Source organism: Neopsephotus bourkii, unplaced genomic scaffold (assembly GCF_033783945.1).
Source record: "Neopsephotus bourkii isolate Nb327-2 ecotype Australia unplaced genomic scaffold, CSIRO-AGI_Nbou_v1 NB_127, whole genome shotgun sequence".
In the NCBI taxonomy this organism is placed as follows: domain Eukaryota; kingdom Metazoa; phylum Chordata; class Aves; order Psittaciformes; family Psittacidae; genus Neopsephotus; species Neopsephotus bourkii.
In genome coordinates, this window is record NW_026900644.1 from 87,853 (window position 1) to 107,980 (window position 20,128).

A 20,128-nucleotide genomic window follows, 5' to 3' on the forward strand; every position below is an offset into this window, starting at 1 on the left:
ATTTGCTGAAAATGTGCTGACATCCAGAGATCACAATTCAAACAGTTAATGCAGTTGTCAGATGTCTAGCATAGCATAGCCTTTTATGCAGTGTCATGTATCAAACAGGCTTTATAGTTTCAGGTGAGATTCAGTATTGAACCATTTGACAGTATAAGGATAGGAAGATAATTTCTTATTTTGATAAATTTATTTCCAAACTCAAACTTGTTCTGTTCTGGTTTTAAGGTATCAGTCTGATGGTGCAAAAAAGGACCCTCTAAAGATCAGTTCTATGGTAAATATGAATGTAAAAATACTGTAATAGGATGACTAATAATTTTTTAAATTATTTTTAGCAAAGCACTTTCAGAAAAATCTTAACTTGCTTTCTTTAGCTCTATTACTTTTAAAGAGTAAGATGCCTTTACTACACTTCTTCACAAAAATATTGTATTAAAGGAAGAGGAAAAAAGGGACAGATGATTTTCCCCTATGTCCTCTGCCATGTGTGTGCCTGATCATAAAGTGTGCATGACATGCATTTTCTTGGTTTTGCTTTTGATACTAACAGTGAACACTTGGTTTTCTTTTATCTGTCTCCTTCTTATTTTCTTTTTTCTTCGTTTTTTTTTTTAATTTCGTACTGTATTTCAGGGTACAGTGAAACAGAGAACAACAGTAATTGTAAACTTACTTACTTCCCTAAAATTACTAGCTTACCTTTGACGTTGAAGTAGCTTAACTCAGAATATGAATTCAAGTGAAACTTAATCACTGTTTTAATACAAAATAATAACTGAGAAATCCTTCAAGTCTGTCAAATCAGAAGATGTGATAAGTATCAAGCACAATCTTCAAGATCTCTTTTACAAATTATGCTTAATTATGTACAATAATTTTAAAACATTTAATTTATGTTTTTGTTTAATGTGTAGCCTATTTGCTATGAATAATAAATTTTAAACTGGAATCCCAAGTGGAGATAAATATATATATATATGTTTATACATATATTTGCTAGAACAGTACAATGTACCATTTAAAACACCGGATATTCTGATACTATTGAATTTAATGAATAAACCACTGACGTGACTTTGGGGATAAAGATCTTTTCATACCTGATTCTGAATTATGAATTTTTTTAGTTCCTTAAGCTGCACACTAACCAGTTTTAATTACTTGTGTGGATGTCTTGCAGTCACTTTTCATTTAATAAATATTTTTAATATAAAAAAGAAAATAATTTAAGCTGGATTGTTAGTGGATTTTACTGCTATGAGTTATTTGTGATTCCTCTGATAGCTTTGAGGACACTAAGTGGTTTTTTCTTACCAGACTCATGTCTATCACAAGATCAGTTACAGTAAGTTTCTGTAATTCTTGTTTTCTGAGAATATATAGTGCTGGTTTGGGGTTTTATTATTGTTGCTCTTTTATATTCAGACTTGGGGATCAGAAGGGTATCATCTGTGGGTTATTGATGGGAATTCTTCAAACATGAAGCCTGAAAGAGATACATATAATGAAGCCCGCCAATTTGGTATTCTTCAATTTCATTTCATCAAGAGTGCTCTCACTGTTAATCCTTGTATGGTAAGTTTTTGATAAATATATCTTTAGAGCAGTTTTCAGGTGACTTCTGAATTTCTCTCTTAGCAGGTTTTAAGTCTGTTTTGCAGCCATTAGACTGGTCTTCATTTTTTATCATAGTCTTTAAAATGGTGCTTTGAAAATATTGCTATGCAATACTGTAACATAAAAGCTACTAGTATATAGTGATACAAAAACTGAAAACTGCCTTAAAGCTTATTTTTCATAGTGTTTATATGGAACCTGTTATTCTGTCATGTGTTTTCCTTTGTTTTCTGTACATGGAGTTCAGGGTTGCTTTTGTTCTCTTGTTTTGTTTTAACGTAGAGTAACCAGGAACAAGTCCTTCTTCAAGGAGAAGATCGCTTGTACTTGAACTGTGGAGATGCAGCACAGGCTCAGAGTCCCAGAAATACTTCACACTCTGAACATAAGCCTACCAGGGAAAGAGGCCCATTTTCAGATGGCAGTCTAGATTCTCAGGGTTTAAGCACTTTACTAGGACATAGGCATTGGCATGTTGTACAGGTAATTGTTGCTGGTTGCCCATATGTGCTCTCTGCTTGCGAGTGTTTATAGGACTGGAATTTGCAGCTGATCTCATCACTCTCTGTCGCCAGTTTCCTTTAGTATGAGGTCATTGTATTTTTTATTTCCTCTTGGGTTTCTCCTGGTACAGCTTTTTTTTTATTGGTAAAGGAACCTCAGCCTTGTGGCAGCGCATTTGTAACCTAGCCAGTTATAAAAAAAAATAATAATTCTAAATGTCTTTTTAACTTCAGGAAGTAGTTAAATTAATTTCCTGTGCTTTGAAAGGGAGAATAAGTACAATATGCAATAAATCCTTTAGGGATTTGTTCTGCTGTTTATGCAAATTGCTTTAAGAATATTCAACTGAGGAGTACAGACTTTGGCTGTATTTTCAAGCAGTCTTAGGTGGCATCTGTTTAAACACGTAGTTAAAACTCCACAATATCAAGCTTGCAGAGAAGATGGTATTGCCAAGGGCAGTAATGGGACAGATTTTATCTTCTCTTTAATACAGAGGAAAAATTAAGTAACTTTTTATCTGTAATTCTGGTGTGTGCTCCATGCTTGAATTGGCATGTATTTTTCTAAATAGAGGACTCTAAAAGGTCCTAAGATTTTGTGTTTTACATGGTAAATGAGTCAGTATTATTAAATAGAATTTGACTCTAGGCATGTATGTCAGGTTCTAGATACTGTTGAATTTCCTCTTTAGCTAACCAGGTAGCTGGAACTGGCATGGGAGAGGGGAATCCTCATTCTGTGAAGGAGTAAAAGTAACAATTGGAATGACATCATTATTTTAATGGTGCTTATGGTATATATATGCTTAATGCTTTTAATGATATAGTTGTGTGGGTTTCATTTTCTCTTTTGTTTTCTTTTTGATTTATTTAGATTCATAGTACGTATCTAGAGAGCAACTGGCCTATAAGGGTGAGTTATTTTAAGAAAATGTTCTTGGTTCTTTAAAAGTATTGCGTTTTTGTAACTGTCCCTTAGGGTTGGACGAGTGCTGGAATTTGAAATCATTATTTTAAATTACATAAAGAAGAATATGTTTTGGGCAGTAAAGTAGAAAACAGGCACATACTTTACAGGTTTTGACTGTGACATTATATTGCGTTGTAGTGATATACTTGGATAGGATATATATTCTAAATATGTTCCATCTCTTTCTATAGTTTTCAGCGATTGACAAGCTTGGACAGAATGTAGCTGTTGTTGGCAAGTTTGGTTTTGCACATTATTCTTTACTCACCAAAAAATGGAAGCTGTTTGGAAACATTACGCAGGTCAGTGGTGATGGTACTTTATTCAGGTTGTTTTAGTTGTAATGTGACTCTTGGAGAAAATTCAGAAATACATTTTTTCACATAAACAACCTGTAGACACACTTGGGATTAGGGATGCTGGATTTGCATGTGTGTTTTGTAAAATGCCAGAAACACTCATGTTGTGGCTTTGGCACAATAATATGTGTCTCATTATTAAAAGGTTTCTGAATCCGAGTGTGTCCAGGCAGACACTCCCATGTGCCTTACCTGAGTGTTTGTGTGAGACACAGCTTTGCATACCAAGCTTGTAAATTCTGGACAGAAGCAGAAAGCTAATTTGAGAGAGTTCGTGGATGCCAGTAGGATAAGAAACTGTAGTTCTGTGTTTCGTAAGATAGTATTTGTCCTTCACATGTTATTCTTCAGTACTTTGGTTTTTTAAAATAACAAGATTTCATATATACACATATTGCCTTGCCGTTATTAGTAAAGCTATAGCTCGTGTATAGCTTTCAGAATTAACCCATAGAATATACATCTGTAAGTATAATGTACGTCTATAAATATATAAAAATAAATATATATAGATGTAATTTGCTTGCTTTTTTTTTCAGGAGCAAAATATGATGGTAACAGGTGGCTTAGCATGGTGGAATGACTTCATTGTTCTTGCATGTTATAATTTAAACGATCGTCAGGAAGAGGTAAGTATTTTTCTTCAATGTAAAATAATAATGTTTAGAATATCAGATGTGTTCTGTAGTAGTATTATAAATGTGAAATATTGATACATAGGTGGCTTTTGGTCATTTTCAGAAATTATTCATTCATATGTAAATAATTTTCTGCTGACTACCTATCATGAATCTACTCATTGTTCTGAAAACTTTGTGACATTTTTGCATGTTAACACAAAACCTGTTTTGAGGTATCTAGTTACAGTTTCTGTGACACTTTTGTATGATTTTAAATTAGATTGGCAGAAGAGCTTTGCTTACTCTTTGCGTTTTAAAACTAATGAATAAAACTTCTTCCTTATGATTGTTGTTCATTACTTTAGTTTTGGCTCTACTGTTCTTTAACCACTTTGGATGCAATAATATCATGCAATGGACAAAACATTTGATGAAACAAAAACCCTATAATGTGTCTTGCTGACACATAATAATGTGTCCTGACACCCATTCTGCAAAGAAGAAAGTAATTGAATGTGCGATTATTATTAGTCTGTGGGTAGACAGAGCCTCTATTCAAACTACTCCTTTTTCTTGTAGCTGAGAATCTACCTGCGAACATCCAATCTTGACAATGCATTTGCACACATCACCAAAGTGCAAGCAGACACGTTACTACTGAGTGTCTTTCGGGACATGGTAATATTGTTCAGAGCAGACTGTTCCATTTGTCTTTACAGTATTGAGAGAAGGCCTGAAGGGTGAGTGTCAGTACTAAAATGCTTTAAAATCACTGGTACAAGTGATGTACTGGTAAATCTGTTCTGAGTAAATTCTTATGATGCAAAGTTGTTTGATGACTTGTGGAGTCAGATTTTTAAAATACAGAGGGCTAAGTGTTACCTGTGTGCACAAGTGATAGTTCATGAGTGTTGTCACTTGCATGCCTACAGATATGCACATAAGCTTTGGAGGCAGTGACTGAGGTATGCATGTTTCCAGCTGTCTGTACAAATACATCCTAGGTGCTAGGAACTTGAAAACTGAACATAAATAGAAGTAAAAAGCTCCTAAAAGGCACCCACATATTTGAATAATTTTTATTTAAAATATTTATAACATTAGAAGTGGGAACAGGTGAGGGTGGTGGTGGAGTAACAGAGATAAAGAGAGGGAAAGTTCAGTTTGTATTGTGGTTGTGGGGAGCTCTTGTGGGGCAAAAGTAGCAGCAATGTAAGAGCCAGATACTTTCAGATGGTTAAGATTAGTGAACTAAAGGAGGAGATTCCCAAGTAGTTTTTTGAAGTGCCCAAGCAGGTTATTTTTCCTACAGTTACGGCATGTTGGTTTCAGCAAGAAGGGACCTTTTCTTTTATCAGAAATCAAGCTGTTTATCCACTTCAGAGTAAAGTATTTTTAATACTCTTCAAAGAAAACTCCACAAAAATCCACTTCCTGAAACTGCCTTATTGAAGGGTGAATAGTCTTACTCTGAAATGTCTGAACACTCATGGCTCTGTTCCCCAGAACTATCAAGATGGAGTAGCCCAGCTTAGGTTTATTTGGTAGTTTTATGTATAGTAGATATGTGGGCCTGTGGGATTCCTGGCTAGAGGAAGCTCATTGCTCCATCCCTGAAAATGTTCAAGGCCAGGTTGAACAGAGCCTTCGGTGACATGACCTAGTGTGAGGCATCCCTGCCCATGGCAAGGGGGCTGGAACAAAATTATCTTAAGGTCCTTTCCAACCGTAATCATTCTATGATTTTGGTCTGCAGAGTAAACTGTTTTATGAGGTTAAGTTGCTTATTTTCATTAGCTTTACTTCAAGGTACTAATTTTATGTTAAAATTGCTAAGTATAGTAATCTTTTTTTTTTCAGTCTTAACCCTACTGCCAGTATCCAAGTTCTTCAAGAAGTGTCTATGTCTCGGTATATTCCTCATCCTTTTCTTGTAGTGTCTGTTACATTGACATCGGTGAGGACAGAGACTGGCATCACCTTGAAGATGCCTCAGCAGGTAACAGTGTTCAAAGTTAAGAGAATCGGTGCCTGGAATTTTTAGTTTAATCCTCAAAGGTTACCTGGCTGATGAATGAATCATAGATCAGTGGTTCTTTTATGTGGTAAAATGCAGAACGTGTTTTTTTCTGATGCTTGTTATATAGACATTTTATGTGTGAATTGAGGGTGGGGGTGTGTAGAAATAAACCCCAAACTCTTACTTCTATCTTATTTTGTCATCTTGTAAAATGTGGATTCAAATCTTGTAGGACAAACACCAGAATAATCTATGGCTTTAGGATGTGACTTCCTTGCAACAGAGGGTCCATTACTCAAGAATAAACGGGGCGGGGGGGAAGACTCATGACCATGTAAGGTTACTTCTAGCTAATTTCTTGCTACACTAAAATTAACTGAGAAAATCTCTTCCACTAGTTACCTCAGGAGATAGGCCAACAGCTAAACAATGACTAATGCGTGAGGGTGAAGCCCTGTCCAAACTCTGAATATTATTCAGGCCACTGAAATCACAGTTTAAAGGCAACTTGCATTTTTTTCTCTCTCTCTATGGTGTAAACAAATTAAGCCAAACTATTTAAGCAGCTGCAGCATGGAATGTGTATTTTTTTTTTATTAGAGCAGCTACCTTAAGATAGGAAGTTGCATTGTCTGTGAGGCAGACCTGTAGGCATTTGAAGGTGCATTTTTTTTTTTTTTTCTCCACATACTAAAGACACTGGCAGGTAAGGAAGCAATAGCACAGATTTAAAATTTGAAGTTTTGTGATTCGTTATTTGAGTTCATTCTCATTTAGTGTTCCACAATATTGAATACGTTTTCTGAAACTTACACAGGATCTTAGACAAGTGCATAAAAGGCAGCATATTTGTGGTTTTCTCGTTGATCTTGCAGTGAGACAGTGTCCTTACTCCTGAACTGCCTGCCCTATAGTGTTTCCAAATTTTGAGAAAAAGTAGCTGAAACATTTTAGAGGACCCAGTAGCATTTTAAACTCAGCCTCAGACTGAAAAAAAAATTACCCCTTTTATTTCTAAGAGCCTAGATCTTCAAACCTTGTCAATCCACTTGATCAAAAAGAAGCATTAATTTTAACAATATGACGCTGCAGTGTAGACAAAGCAATATGTCTGACTTAGCAAAGTGTTATCTGTCTGCAGTGTTGTTACCTGTTAGTGATCTTAACCCCTGGTGCTGCAGTTACCATACAGGTGCTCTACCTACCTCTGCCTCTAGGTGTTTTAAAACTAAACTTCATAATACAGTATGGTATTCACTCCAGTGACTTGGTTTAAAATTAACATGAAGCAACTGTGAGATAGACCTTTAAAAAGAATACTTTTCTTTCTTGAAAGTTCTAGCTGCTGTACAAGTGTGGCTACACTTTTTTTGGCTCAACTCTTTTTGGCTTTTGTACCAGCATTAGTCTTTGGAGTCAGATACTGGCAATCATAGTGGTGACACTGATAAGAATACAGAGCTTTATTTTTCTTAAAAAGCTGATGGCTTGCCCATGCCAAGATACATAGTTAGAAAAAGTCCATGTCTAATAAACACATTCAATGAATCTAGTGAACAAGAAACCTTCTATTATTTACTCTATTAGACAATAACTACATAAATTAACCTGTAGGTAATTAGTTCTTGATTTTTCTGAGTCCTTCTGCAGTGAATTTGGTGTAGTCATGTCTGTATGGCAGTACCGTTAATTTACTCTGCTTATTCCTGGTTTGTGTTGTGGTTATGTGTGAAATGATGCGTTCAAAAAGCTTAAGTTGCATAATACTTTTTAATTTTTAGGCTTGTGAGGCTGAAAGCATTATGCTGAACTTAGCAGGACAACTCATCATGTTGCAAAGGGATCGATCTGGACCCCAGATACGAGATAAGGATAATAATCCTAATCAAAGGAAGCATGTGAGTAAATATTTGTGGGATACTGCATATGCCTTCAAAGATGTCAGTCAGTAAAGAAGTTGTAGGAAGGAGTGGTCCAGGCGCGAAGAAGAGAGGTCTATAATGCAAAGCAGAGTTTGCATTTAGAGGCTGGAAGTAAATCACTGCTCCTGTGATTTATTTTTTTCTCTAAGAATCTGAAATGCAAGTACTTAACTGTGTGCATGTCAAACTAAAGTATTTACTACTTGTATTGCAGTGAAAGATGCAAGTTTTAAGCATAAAGGTCCTGTGCAAAATTTGACATGCGGTAATGACAGAAAATCTCCAATGTATCTAAAGCTGTTCTGTATGTTTATGGAACCTTAAAATTTCTTTGCAGAGTGTGTTTACAAAGTTCCTAAAACCAACAGTAATAGAAATCAGTGACTGAATTTGTCAAATTTTCTGTGCTGAAGAGCAACACTTTTACATTAAACAAGTACTTCGTGAGAATGAAAACTGGAAAGTTTCAATAAAGAGTTGTTTGCAGCTCAAACAGCAGCAAATTTGGTGTTTGTAGGACTGTTGTCAGTTCTAGATCGAACTCTTGAGCTAACTGATGAAGCAGAGAGTAAGTTTTTATTTTCCTCCCTTATTCTCACTCCTCCAGCTTCCTGGCTAAGTATAAGGAGCTTTAAAAAAATGAAAGAATTGTCTTTCAAGTTAATGCAAGTATAAGTGGTGTTTTCCCAGGTGCTAGAGTACAGTTAGATGTAACAAAGAATAACTTGTTGGAAGAGAGCAGTTCTTACTTGGAAAAAAAAGAGTTCTTAGTAAGATGTTTTGAAAAAAGAAAAAAAAAGGGGGGGGGGGAAATAATGAATTCTGACAGTTTTTTAAATTTTTTTCCCTCTCCCCCGCATAGCTGCCTTTCTGTGCTCCAGTTGTCCTAGCCCAGTCTGTTGAAAATGTGTGGACTACTTCCAGGATCAACAAACAGAAACGCCACTTACTGGAGGCTCTGTGGCTCAGCTGTGGTGGATCAGGTATGAAAGTCTGGCTCCCCCTGTTTCCCAGAGATCATCGAAAGCCACATTCTTTTCTGTCAAGACGGATCATGCTGCCTTTCCACATCAACATCTACCCACTGGCTGTTTTGTTTGAAGATGCCTTGGTTCTTGGTGCTGTTAATGACACTGTGCTCTATGACTGTTTATACACTCAAACCAGTGCTAGAGAACACTTAGAGGTTCTCTTTCCTTTCTCAATTGTTGAGAGGACCTCTCAGATCTACCTCCATCACATCTTACGCCAGCTCTTGGTTAGGAACCTCGGTGAACAAGCCTTGCTTTTGGCCCACTCCTGTGCCACATTACCATACTTTCCTCATGTACTAGAACTGATGCTTCATGAAGTGCTGGAAGAAGAAGCTACCTCGCGGGAACCCATTCCCGACCCTCTGCTTCCCACTGTGGCAAAGTTCATTACAGAGTTCCCCCTCTTCCTGCAGACAGTTGTTCATTGTGCTAGGAAGACAGAATATGCCCTGTGGAATTACCTTTTTGCTGCTGTTGGGAATCCGAAGGACTTATTTGAAGAATGCTTAATGGCCCAGGACTTGGACACAGCTGCCTCTTATCTTATTATTCTACAGGTAATGATACCTCATACATTGCAAAAGGGGTGATATTTACCAATGTTACAGTATTTAGAAATTTGTCATAACAAAGTTATGCATGTTAAATTTTCAATTTAACAATTTTTTTGTTGAGATTGTACAGGTATGAAAGGGGGAGGAGGGTATCATGCAATGTAAATAGTTAGTTTACTGTCATAAAAGGGAAAAGAAGAGCATGAAATTTGCTGCTTCTAATCTCTGATATACTTGAAAGTGACATGGTGTGGCCTGACTTAATAAGACCTTTGTTGCATGGTGGCACAAATCAAATGACTGAATTATGTTTTGTTACTTGCAGAATATGGAAGTTCCAGCAGTTAGCCGACAGCATGCTACTCTCCTATTTAATACTGCCTTAGAGCAGGGAAAGTGGGATCTTTGTCGTCATATGATCAGATTTCTTAAAGCCATTGGCTCTGGGGAAACAGAGACACCACCAGCAACACCAACTACTCAGGTTTGTGAGGAGAATAGTAATACCAGGTATCAAGCCTTGTTTGATTAATCTTGTGTAGTGCGCTTGCTCCTTTGACTGCATATTTGGTTTTTCTTGATTTTAGGAACCTAGTTCAAGTAGTGGCTTTGAGTTCTTCAGACATCGCAGCATTAGTTTGTCCCAGTCTGCAGAGAATCTCCATAGCAAATTTAATTTGACAAAAACACTGAGTATGCCTTCTGGCCCATCTGGAAAAAGGTAAATTGGTGGTAATGTCCTCTTCTACCCCACTTTTTTAGATACTGTACTCTCTCACTAGTTTGAGTTATAGAAGTGCATTATATGATAGGTTTGTTATAGCCTCCCTCCACATCCTTCTGCATTTGTCTTTTCGCAGCTCTTGTAATGTCTGAGTCTCTCTCTTGAGTCTTGGGAGAATATATTTTCACACGTGTAATTATGTGCCTGTGTGTTTTTATGTGTATATGCACATGCACGCTTACATGTATATTGCTATCCAAAAGCCTTTCAAGGCTTTTCAGTCCACTGGATGAACATGTAATAATTTATCTGGTAAGACTGCGTGCTTTATATTTGAAGGGTCTGTTTTGCTGAAAGATACATCTTGAAGAGCTCACAGTACTGCACCATCATAGTATATGCTTCACTGTGATAGCATGCATATCCTGATCTAGCAGTGTGTTGCCAAGCCATAAATAGAGCCTTTTATACCTTGGGGTGAATCCCTTTTAAACTGCTGTATGCAGAATTCATATTGATTCTTATAAATGTTCAGAAGCAGCACTGAGCTGGGATTCATTATTATCTTGGGTTTGGCTTTTTTCCCCCATGTAATAAGACCTTCAGAAAAATCTTAGTACAAATTCAAATGCTTTTATTTAGTAATTTTCCATAGAAAAAACTGCCTTAAAAGTTTTGACAGGAAGAGTTCTAGGCAAATACTTGACTTGTTCTCTAAACTGGTTTCTCAGAAGTTACTTGGCAATGACATCTACCTTTTTTCACTCCTTTACTCTTTTTCTGTGCTGCTAGTAGTTCAGTACTGTAGGGACACTGCTGCTGTAGTAACTTCCTTCCCTTATTTCACTTACCTGTTGAAGCAGTGGGATTCTTCAGAGAACACACATAGCAAGGAATGGTGGAAACTGGTTTTGTTGGTATATAGAAAGCTTCCACTGTTACTCTGGTCACCTGATGTTCTGTGGTTGTGGCCAACAGTCGCAATGCTGTTTAACCAGTCGTAACATCAGTGCTCTCTGGTCTGTCTATAGGTGCAGTAAAGACAGTGACTGTGCTGAGAACATGTATATTGACATGATGCTCTGGCGGCATGCTCGTCGTCTGCTAGAAGAAATCAAGCTGAAAGACCTTGGTTGCTTTGCTGCGCAATTGGGCTTTGAGCTGATTGGCTGGCTGTGCAAGGAGCGAGCCAGAGCTGCCCGTGTGGAGGATTTTGTGTTTGCTTTGAAAAAGCTCCATAAGGATTTCCGCTGGCCATTGCCGGTCATACCAGCTTCATCCATTACTTCACCTTTCAAGAACGGAAAGTACAAGACAGGTGCTGTAGTCTGAATTGATTTGGACTAGGTTTCCCTCCTGCAGTCTTACACCAATCAGTCTGAATCTGTCCTTCCTCAGGCAAAGAACAGGCTGAGGCTTGCCACCTGCAGTTTCCTCACACAGGGTGTGTTTTTTGAAAGGATTCTGTTCAGCATAGGCAGCATCTCTTGTGTAGTCTAATTACTATTTTGGTTCCTTGCTTTTCTCAGGTGCGCAGATGTTGAGTTGAACATGGATATTGCCCTTTTTATATCAACATTCTTATATAGTATCTAGATGACTTTTTGATTAGATTCTTTAAAAAAAGTAATGTTTCTCACATTTGAAATTTGCTTTATGTTAATGGATGAGAATTTTGAGGACTTGCTGTAAACCTCCTTTGTATTATTAATCTCTCAGTTCACTAGTTTATCTTAGGGTTTGGTATTAGCTGCCAAGCCTTCCTTTTTGTGATAGTAACAGCACCATTGTTTAGTTCTGTTGATGCTGACACTTTATCAACTGGTATTTTTTTATGCCACTGCTGACTATAAAAGCTCATCAGAAATTCTTAAAATGCTTACTTGCTGTATTCATTTGCTTTTGGTCACCCCTCAGCAAACTGAATATTGACTTAAATACAAGTTTTAGCTTCCTGAAATACCTGGAGAGAACTTTCCAAATTTCCTTTTTGATGATTACATGACTTTTCTTTGGTGGGTTCTTTTTTTAGCTGTGGGGGAGCAGCTGCTAAAATCTCAGTCTGTAGACACCTTTGTAAACATGGAAATGGACACAGGGGTTTCAAACACACCTCGGAGTCGCAGCTGGCTTGGCGCTATAAGCTCCTCTCAGAGAGAGATTGACACTGTTTCATCCCATGGACCACACATGCAAGATGCATTCCTTTCTCCTTTGCTAAGTAAAGGTTAGTCACTCTTTCTTCTATCTGCTTATTGCAGAAATGCGCCTAGAAGTGCATAGTTTTATTTTGACATTTGCATGCAACCACTGTATTGTTGCTTCTTAATTGCTGATAACCATAATTTGGGGGGGTGGGGAGTGAAGAGAGACAAAGGGAGGGGAAAGAGGTCTTCTTAAAAAATGAACTGATTTTTTTTTTTTTTAACAACAGAACGATAATGCATCTTTAAGCACTTGAAGTAGAAGATAAAATTGGTATTTGCTTAAGTTCATGTGTGTGGTGGTAACTTGAAATTTAATAATTTTACAGTCTTGGAAGAATGTTGTAAGTTTTTTTAGCTTTGTCTCTTGCACAGGTTGGCACTATTCTAACACATGAACTTCAGAGTAGTGCTTTTGTATTTCTTTAGAAAGATATTATATGCACTGTTCATTGAGGAAGCTGAGGAAATTACAGTCCCATATAGTTTTCTTTTTTCCTATGTTTTTGTTTTAAACAGTTTTTTTCTAGAAGCTCAAGTGTATGATCAGCTTGAGAAAATACAGAGGCGAATTTTATTCCCTGTGCATCTTTTTTGACCAGACAGAGCCAGGAAATGTTTGTCTGACCCCTCATCTCTCCTTTTTTTTTATTGCATAGAGCAATATTTTCAACAGTGTCTACGTCATGTGATTTCCACTATATTAGGGAAAAGATTTAAGTAGCTAAGTAGGAATGAGTAGGGACATCTTGAACTAGATCAGATTGCTCAGAACACTATGCAGTGTTTTACCACCCTCATTGTAAAGAATTTCTTCCTCATGTCCAGCCTGAATTTCCCCTCTTTCATTTTAAAACCATCATGCCTTGTCCTGTCACAGCAGGCCCGGCTAAAGAGTCTCTCACCATCTTTCTTGTAGGCCCCTTTTAAGTACTGAAACATGCTGTAAGGTGTCCCCTGACCTTTCCCATCTCCAGGCTGAACAACCCCAACTCTCTCAGCCTTTCCACATAGGAGAGGTGCTCCAGCCCTCTGGTCATTTCTGTGTCCTTCTCTGGACCCTCTCCAACAGGTTCATGTCTTTCCTTTACTGAGGACCCCAGAGCTGGACACAGCCCTCCAGGAGGGGTCTCACCAGAGCAGAGTAGAGGGGCAGAATCACCTCCCTTGTCCTCATGCCACACTCCTTTGGATGCAGGCCAGGATACAATTTGCCTTCTGGGTTGCAAGCGCACACTGCTGGGTCATCTACAGTTCTTCACCCACCAAGACCTCCAGGTCCTTCTCATCAGGGGTACCCTCAGTCCGTTCATCCCCCAGCCTGTGTTGATACTGGGGGTTACCCTGATGCAGGTGCAGGACCCTACACTTGGCCTTGTTAAACCTCATGATATTTGCATGAGCCCACTTCTCAAGGTTGTTCAAATCCCTCCAGATGTCATCCCTTCCACAGGCCACGGTGCACTTTTCTTCTTGCCCTTTCATTTAACCAGCAGATACTGACTCAGCCATGCCAGGCCGCTGCCTTCGTTGTGTGGTTTCTTATACCTGGGATCATGAGTTCTTCTGCTCTGTGGAAAGCATAATTTTAGGACTATAAGATGTAAGAGGCTGTCACTGTGTTCTTCCAGTGGTTGCCAACACACCTTTAGGATCCCTTATTGATACTATTCTTCTGAATTACTGCTTAGAAAAACTGCTGGATTCCTGCAATAATAGTTCTACCACATACTGTGAAAATGCTGAAGTGTGATGGGCAGTATGATGCCTGAAGAAACTTCCTGGCACTGTGATAAACAGCAAAGCACTACTGTGTGATTTGTCAGTTTCTGTAGGAAGTAGCTAGAAATTTTAGGTCTTACTAAAGTGAGTAGTTTCTTTTTCCCTTATGTTTCTGAGTGTCTTTGATAGGTGACGAATGCAGCATTGGCTCAGCAACGGACCTGACTGAAACAAGTTCTATGGTGGATGGTGACTGGACCATGGTGGATGAAAACTTCTCTGGTCTAAGTTTAACTCAGTCAGAGCTTGAACATCTGTCTCTAGAACTGGCTAGTAAAGGGCCACACAAGTCACAGGTCCAGCTGCGGTAAGTAACATAATCTTTGCCTTTGAAACTTAAAACTACTAGTATGCAGCATAAGGAGAAAGAAGCACTGTCTACAGAATCATACTGAGATTTTTGTATTCAGGGTAGAAAAAGAAATAAGTAGACTGTTTTCCCATCTAGGTACTTGCTACATATCTTCATGGAAGCAGGATGTCTGGATTGGTGTATTATCATAGGCCTTATCCTCAGAGAATCATCAGTAATCAACCAGGTTTTCAGTATAATTCAGTCGTCTGATATTGATGGAGAAATCTGCCAGAATATCAAGACTGGCCTATGTGCTGTTGACAAATGGGCTTCTACAGATTGGTAAGTATTATTTTCCACCTTCATTTTCATTCCAGTTGTAGATAACTCAGAATTGTGGGGGGGGTTTTAGGTAACTAATGATTTCAGCCCTATCTGAAACAATTATTTCAGTGCACTTTTGCAGAAAATTTCAGGGTAGTCACTTATTAAGATTGTGAACAAACTAGAATTAAAAAAAAAAAGGAAAAAAATCAACCAAGTCCAGACTAACCAGCTGCCCCAGCTTCTGTTGCTTGGTTACGGTCACCATTTTCGTACTATTATTAAAAAAAAAGTTTCTGCAAAGGTAGGACTGTAGAAGATACCAAGTTTTACTAACATCTCCCAAGAAAAGCTGCTTTTCAGGCATATGACTGAAGTACTGGTTTTTTTTTTAATCACTCATGGTGTTCTGTACAATTATTTTCCTAGCCCTGGGTACAAGCCATTTCTAAATATCATCAAACCACAGATCCAGAAACTGAGTGAAATAGTAGAAGAGCAAGTTCAGCCTGAAGCTTTTCAGCCAGTGAATCCTTCTAAGGTTACTGAACAAGTGAATCCCAGAGCAGAGGAAAGCAGGGTTTTGTCTAGCCACAGCACTAATCCTCAGAGTGATGCTGGCAACATCAGTGCAAGCAGGCATGAAGAGGACAAGTCTAAGACAGAGGTTGAGGATTCATTCCAGGAAGGCAGTTATGACTGTATTGTGTCTTAAATGGAAGATGAACAACTTCCCAAGCATCAGGGGTGAAAGGAAGCAAACCAGCTCTTAGACATGCTTCCATGTTTTAGATTTGAACTTTCTTCTTTTTTTTTTTTTTCTGTATTTCAAACCTTTGAAATCTTCAGTGGGGATAACACAGCAGCAGTTTCATCTGATAATGTCAAAAGGAGTCAAGATTTTTTTTTTAATGCAATCTTCAGACTGCAACTTTACGTTTTGATACTTAACAGTGCTGAAAGATAGCAAATACATATGGGGACAGGTTCAGCTAATGTTCTTCAGTACATCACCAACGCGTGTTCTGGAGAAACTGCTTCTCTCTTGCTTGAGTTTAAAAGGTAAAGAGGGGATTGAATTTAAAAACTCTTATCCTTTGCAGCTTGCCTGCCTAAGAAATGTCTGATCAATGCAGTTCAGATTGGTTTGATATTGATATTTTGTATTAAAGGACTGTAAAATATATTGTATGTTTTTGTGAATACTCTTGTACAAATACTCAAGGTTGTACCATATTTGAAGGTACCTGTACGTACTGTGCATGTTTCTAGATGACTAGAGAAGTTAAAGCAGAGTTGCACTTCTTTCTGGATGAGGCGTACTTTACTGACCTAACATTGACACAAGGTGGCTTTCCTGTTTTTACTCTCACGTACAGATCTTGTGGTTGGATTTAAGGGATCGGTGAAGGTTATTTATTTAATTGTAAATTCTTTTTTGAAAAATTGAGGTTTTTAATGTAAATAATCATCATATACTCTTGCTATGGAACTTAGTTGAACAGCTCATACTTAAACATTTTTCAAACATTTTATAGTATGCATACTTCTAACTAAGACATATTTAACTTTCATACAGTGTGGAAAGCTGGATGCAGAAGTCTGTTGCTTTGAGGTACTTATTTTTTCTAGCTGCTGTCCCTATGTAATAACTACCTGTAACAGTATTAATTTAGATATTAGCTTGTTTGTACTGTGCAATCTGAACAAAAATGCAACATTACTCATTTTATACAAAATAAACTAGTTTATTTTTTATAACATCACCTGATTACTGACATGGACCAAACTAGTCGTCATAAAATAGTTACAGCATCTGTTGCTTTTCTAGTGTAGTTACTAAATGCACATCCATTTTAACTTTGAAAATTAAGAATATTCACAATTAAGTTTAAAATAAATCGTGGTTTTATTTCTTTTGTAGATAAGATCAAGTGCTTTCAAATATTAAAATGTTGCTTTAGAATGGCTTAACTAAGCTGATACAACCAGTACAAGTGCAATAACTGCAAGTATTACTTGGAACGCTGGAGACTTTAGTGAGCACAGCCCAAATTTCCATTTAAGAGTTAAAGTAATATTGATGTTATAGGGAAGAGATCTGGTTCAAGAGTCCCAGCATTAAGCTTAGTCTGCATTGTAGCTACTGGTTACAGATAATGTCTATCATACTTACATACCTGTTTTGAACAAACATCAAAAATCCATTATTGTTTTAAGGGGATACTTAATACTTTTTTATGATAAAAAACCTGCTTAAACTATGTTAAAAGAAATAAAAACTGTGCTTCAAGTTAATATTTTTTCTGTGGTTCTGTGGTAATGATGTAAGCTAAGCCCATCCTGACCAGCTTTCTGCTGTTCAGGTTTTGGTCTCTACAAGTAAAATGATATATTAACTGATACACTAACATTAATATGAATATCTTATTACTGTGCTACTGTTGTTTAGCAGTTATCTTTTTAGTTGCGAAGTTTTGGGAGATTGTACTTCTTTAATAGTAGTTCTCTATGCAATCTTAATGGGCTAATTTTGTATTTCAATTTCACTGCTGTTACACCTGTAATTAAAAGACAAATGTATTCAACTTTACTTGGAAGTTACTCCTGTGGCAAATACCTAACTTCAAGCCATTGATAGTAAGTTACCAGAATTCAAGTATGTTGTCTCAGAGAAACAAAGCTCTGAAACTGCCAGTTGAAGCTTATTTTAGTTTGCCACACTCTACCACTATGGCGTGTTTAACAGCATCAAGGTAACAAGTTTCTAAGTTTAAAATGTTGTTGTTAGTGCATCTTTGAACTTACGTGCACCTATTGTTTTGTAAAGAGCCATGTAGCAATTTTAGTATTGGTATCTTGCTACTGTTGCTTAGACTATGTGAGCAGGCTGCCGCCTGCATTCCAGGGTGAAGCATCTTGGAGCAGATGGCCACACTGCAGCCTGTTGGTAGACACCACACCAGGGCAGCTGAAGGAAGCTGCAGCCCAGGGAGAGTCCATGCAGGAGCAGGTATTTGGGCAGCAGCTGCGGCCTATGGTGGACCAACACTGGAGCAGTCTGTTCCTGAAGAACTACCCCATCCAAAGGAGCTGTTCACAGGAGACTCCCATGTCCCATGGGAGGGACCCCATGCTGGAGCTTGTGAGTGTGAGGAGGACGGAGAAGCAATGAAACTAGCATGGACTGACCATGACCCAACTGCCCATCCCCGATCTCTCTGCACCATTGTGGAAGAGGAGGCAGAAGAGTGAAGCTGAGGTTGGGCTGGGTGTTTTCTTTGTTTGTTGCTGTCCTCCTTTATTTTTAATTGACAATAAATTAGATTTTCCCCCAAGGCCAGTACAGTTACAGTAACAGGTGACTAATCTCCCTGACTGAATCCATAAGCTTTTTCACCTTATGTTCTCCTGCTGGCCTGCTGAGGAGACAGCTTGGAAGTGCAGTTTGGTAGCACCTGGCAGCCAGTAAAGGTTAATCTACCACCATAGGTTTCATCTACAAATAAGCATCTACTGAAAAACTCCTGTGAAGACTGAGAATCCATGTTTTATCCACGCTCTATCTTTAGCACGGAAGTCGCACTTAGGCAACTTCACATTGTCTACTTACCCCGTTTCATGACAGGGTTACTCATCTTGCATGGCTCTTTAACCATTCCTCACTAAGACTGCGTATCAAGTTCTAAGATGGGTCATCCTGCAGCCTCCTTCCTGATTATTATCAAGAAAGAGATTAAGTAAACCTAGCCCTTAAGGGAAAAAAACAAAACCCAACAATGGATTAAACAGCATTCCCATGCAGGCAAACCTTTCAGCAGCTGTCCCCTGTGCTACAGCTGGCTCTGTATAGACTTGTTAGACCTTGTCTATTTGATTTTCCAGCAGGCTTGCAACCTAACCTCGATTGAACAGACTGGTCTTGCTAACACAGAACAGCTCCACTGAGCTCAGCAGTGTGTAAACTTGACTGTAATAGCTGAAGTTCTCCCAACACTTTCTTCAAACGCTTCTACTTGACAGGCAGTCTGAAGATATAGTGACGTGCTAATGCTGCATTCAATTGTATAACCGCAACATGTTCAGGTCTTTTTTGCAACCACATGCTTGAATTGATAAAATGCTTATTTCTGAAGCCCTTTTACCTCCAGATGCGTAATAGCGTACTCTGTATGTTAATACAGAACACAACAGATTCTCAAACCCATCAAACATCAGGGAAGAGCTCTGGCATTAGGGAAGAGTAGAGGAATTTAGAAAAGGCTATGCATGTAGACAGTTTTGGATGAACATAGGGGAATTCCAATCAACTAGCTGGTTACTGTCCCTAATAACAATAAAGACATTCTTTACTCCCATACCCTTCTATCTTCTATCCTTAGAACTACCAGCTGCTTGTTGTTTTTACGCTTCACACAGTATGTGACATGAACCACAGTACCAGGAGACTAATCGTGTAGTGAATAGGGAGGCAGATGGACACTGAAACAGAAAAATCTTCCATCCTGTTTTTCTGCCTTTGATAACCAATAAATTTGCTCTCAAGTATCAGTTCTGCAAAGAATACTTAGCTTTGCTACCAGCAACTGCTCCATACCACACCTAGTTTCAAGAACCACCTTCCTCTCCAGGCAATCAGCCAGTGTCCTCAGTTAAGGTCCTCTGACCTTTCTCAGATAATTTTTACATTCTTCAGTCATGCGTATTTCCATACAGCACTAACTCTTAGCTGTCTAACTCAAGCATCATTTAACAATATTTCTACCCAAAGCTTAAATTAAACATTAGTGGAATGTATAAAACTAAATCAAATATACCTTTAGTCCCACTGAAAATGAAGTACCATTCAATAAGTTTCACTTTTATTTATGGAGACAGAAATTTTCAACAAGCTCATCATTAAATTATTTAATAAGAGTTAAATCCTGAGTTAACAAAAGTTATTGCTTCACTGAAGTTTCAGAAATTGCTAACAGGCTGTCGTGGCATTTTATATTTTTGGCTTGCAGTATGATTCATTCACACAGCACTTTTTCTATTAAATCAGGTGCTAAACACCAAACTCACAACTGAGGAAGGCAGTAATTACCAGTGCAACTTTAGTTAACTAGCTGTGCATCAGTTACAGTACAGTACAAAACATTTGTTGAGATTCAAGACACAAGAGTCATGAACTACAACAAGAACAGGGATT

The 20,128-nt window shown here is 38.0% G+C and overlaps 1 protein-coding gene across 6 annotated transcripts in view; it reads left to right on the forward strand.

Annotated features, from left to right (window-relative positions):
* The window catches only part of RIC1 (RIC1 homolog, RAB6A GEF complex partner 1), a 47,293-nt gene extending 29,766 nt beyond the window's left edge, over positions 1-17,527 (forward strand). For 5 of the 6 annotated variants that reach the window (XM_061367837.1, XM_061367876.1, XM_061367867.1 and 2 more), the window contains 17 exons: positions 229-277; positions 1,429-1,578; positions 1,903-2,103; positions 3,001-3,039; positions 3,288-3,398; positions 3,995-4,084; positions 4,655-4,815; positions 5,936-6,074; positions 7,877-7,993; positions 8,880-9,608; positions 9,931-10,089; positions 10,193-10,326; positions 11,361-11,647; positions 12,362-12,556; positions 14,445-14,622; positions 14,764-14,952; positions 15,364-17,527. In XM_061367837.1, coding sequence (XP_061223821.1) covers positions 229-277; positions 1,429-1,578; positions 1,903-2,103; positions 3,001-3,039; positions 3,288-3,398; positions 3,995-4,084; positions 4,655-4,815; positions 5,936-6,074; positions 7,877-7,993; positions 8,880-9,608; positions 9,931-10,089; positions 10,193-10,326; positions 11,361-11,647; positions 12,362-12,556; positions 14,445-14,622; positions 14,764-14,952; positions 15,364-15,649 — 3,214 coding nt within the window. In that variant the 3' untranslated portion in view covers positions 15,650-17,527. The remainder of the gene's footprint in view (positions 1-228; positions 278-1,428; positions 1,579-1,902; positions 2,104-3,000; positions 3,040-3,287; positions 3,399-3,994; positions 4,085-4,654; positions 4,816-5,935; positions 6,075-7,876; positions 7,994-8,879; positions 9,609-9,930; positions 10,090-10,192; positions 10,327-11,360; positions 11,648-12,361; positions 12,557-14,444; positions 14,623-14,763; positions 14,953-15,363) is intronic. The other variant, XM_061367887.1, reaches the window with a different exon arrangement.
* The last annotated feature ends 2,601 nt before the right edge of the window (positions 17,528-20,128 follow it).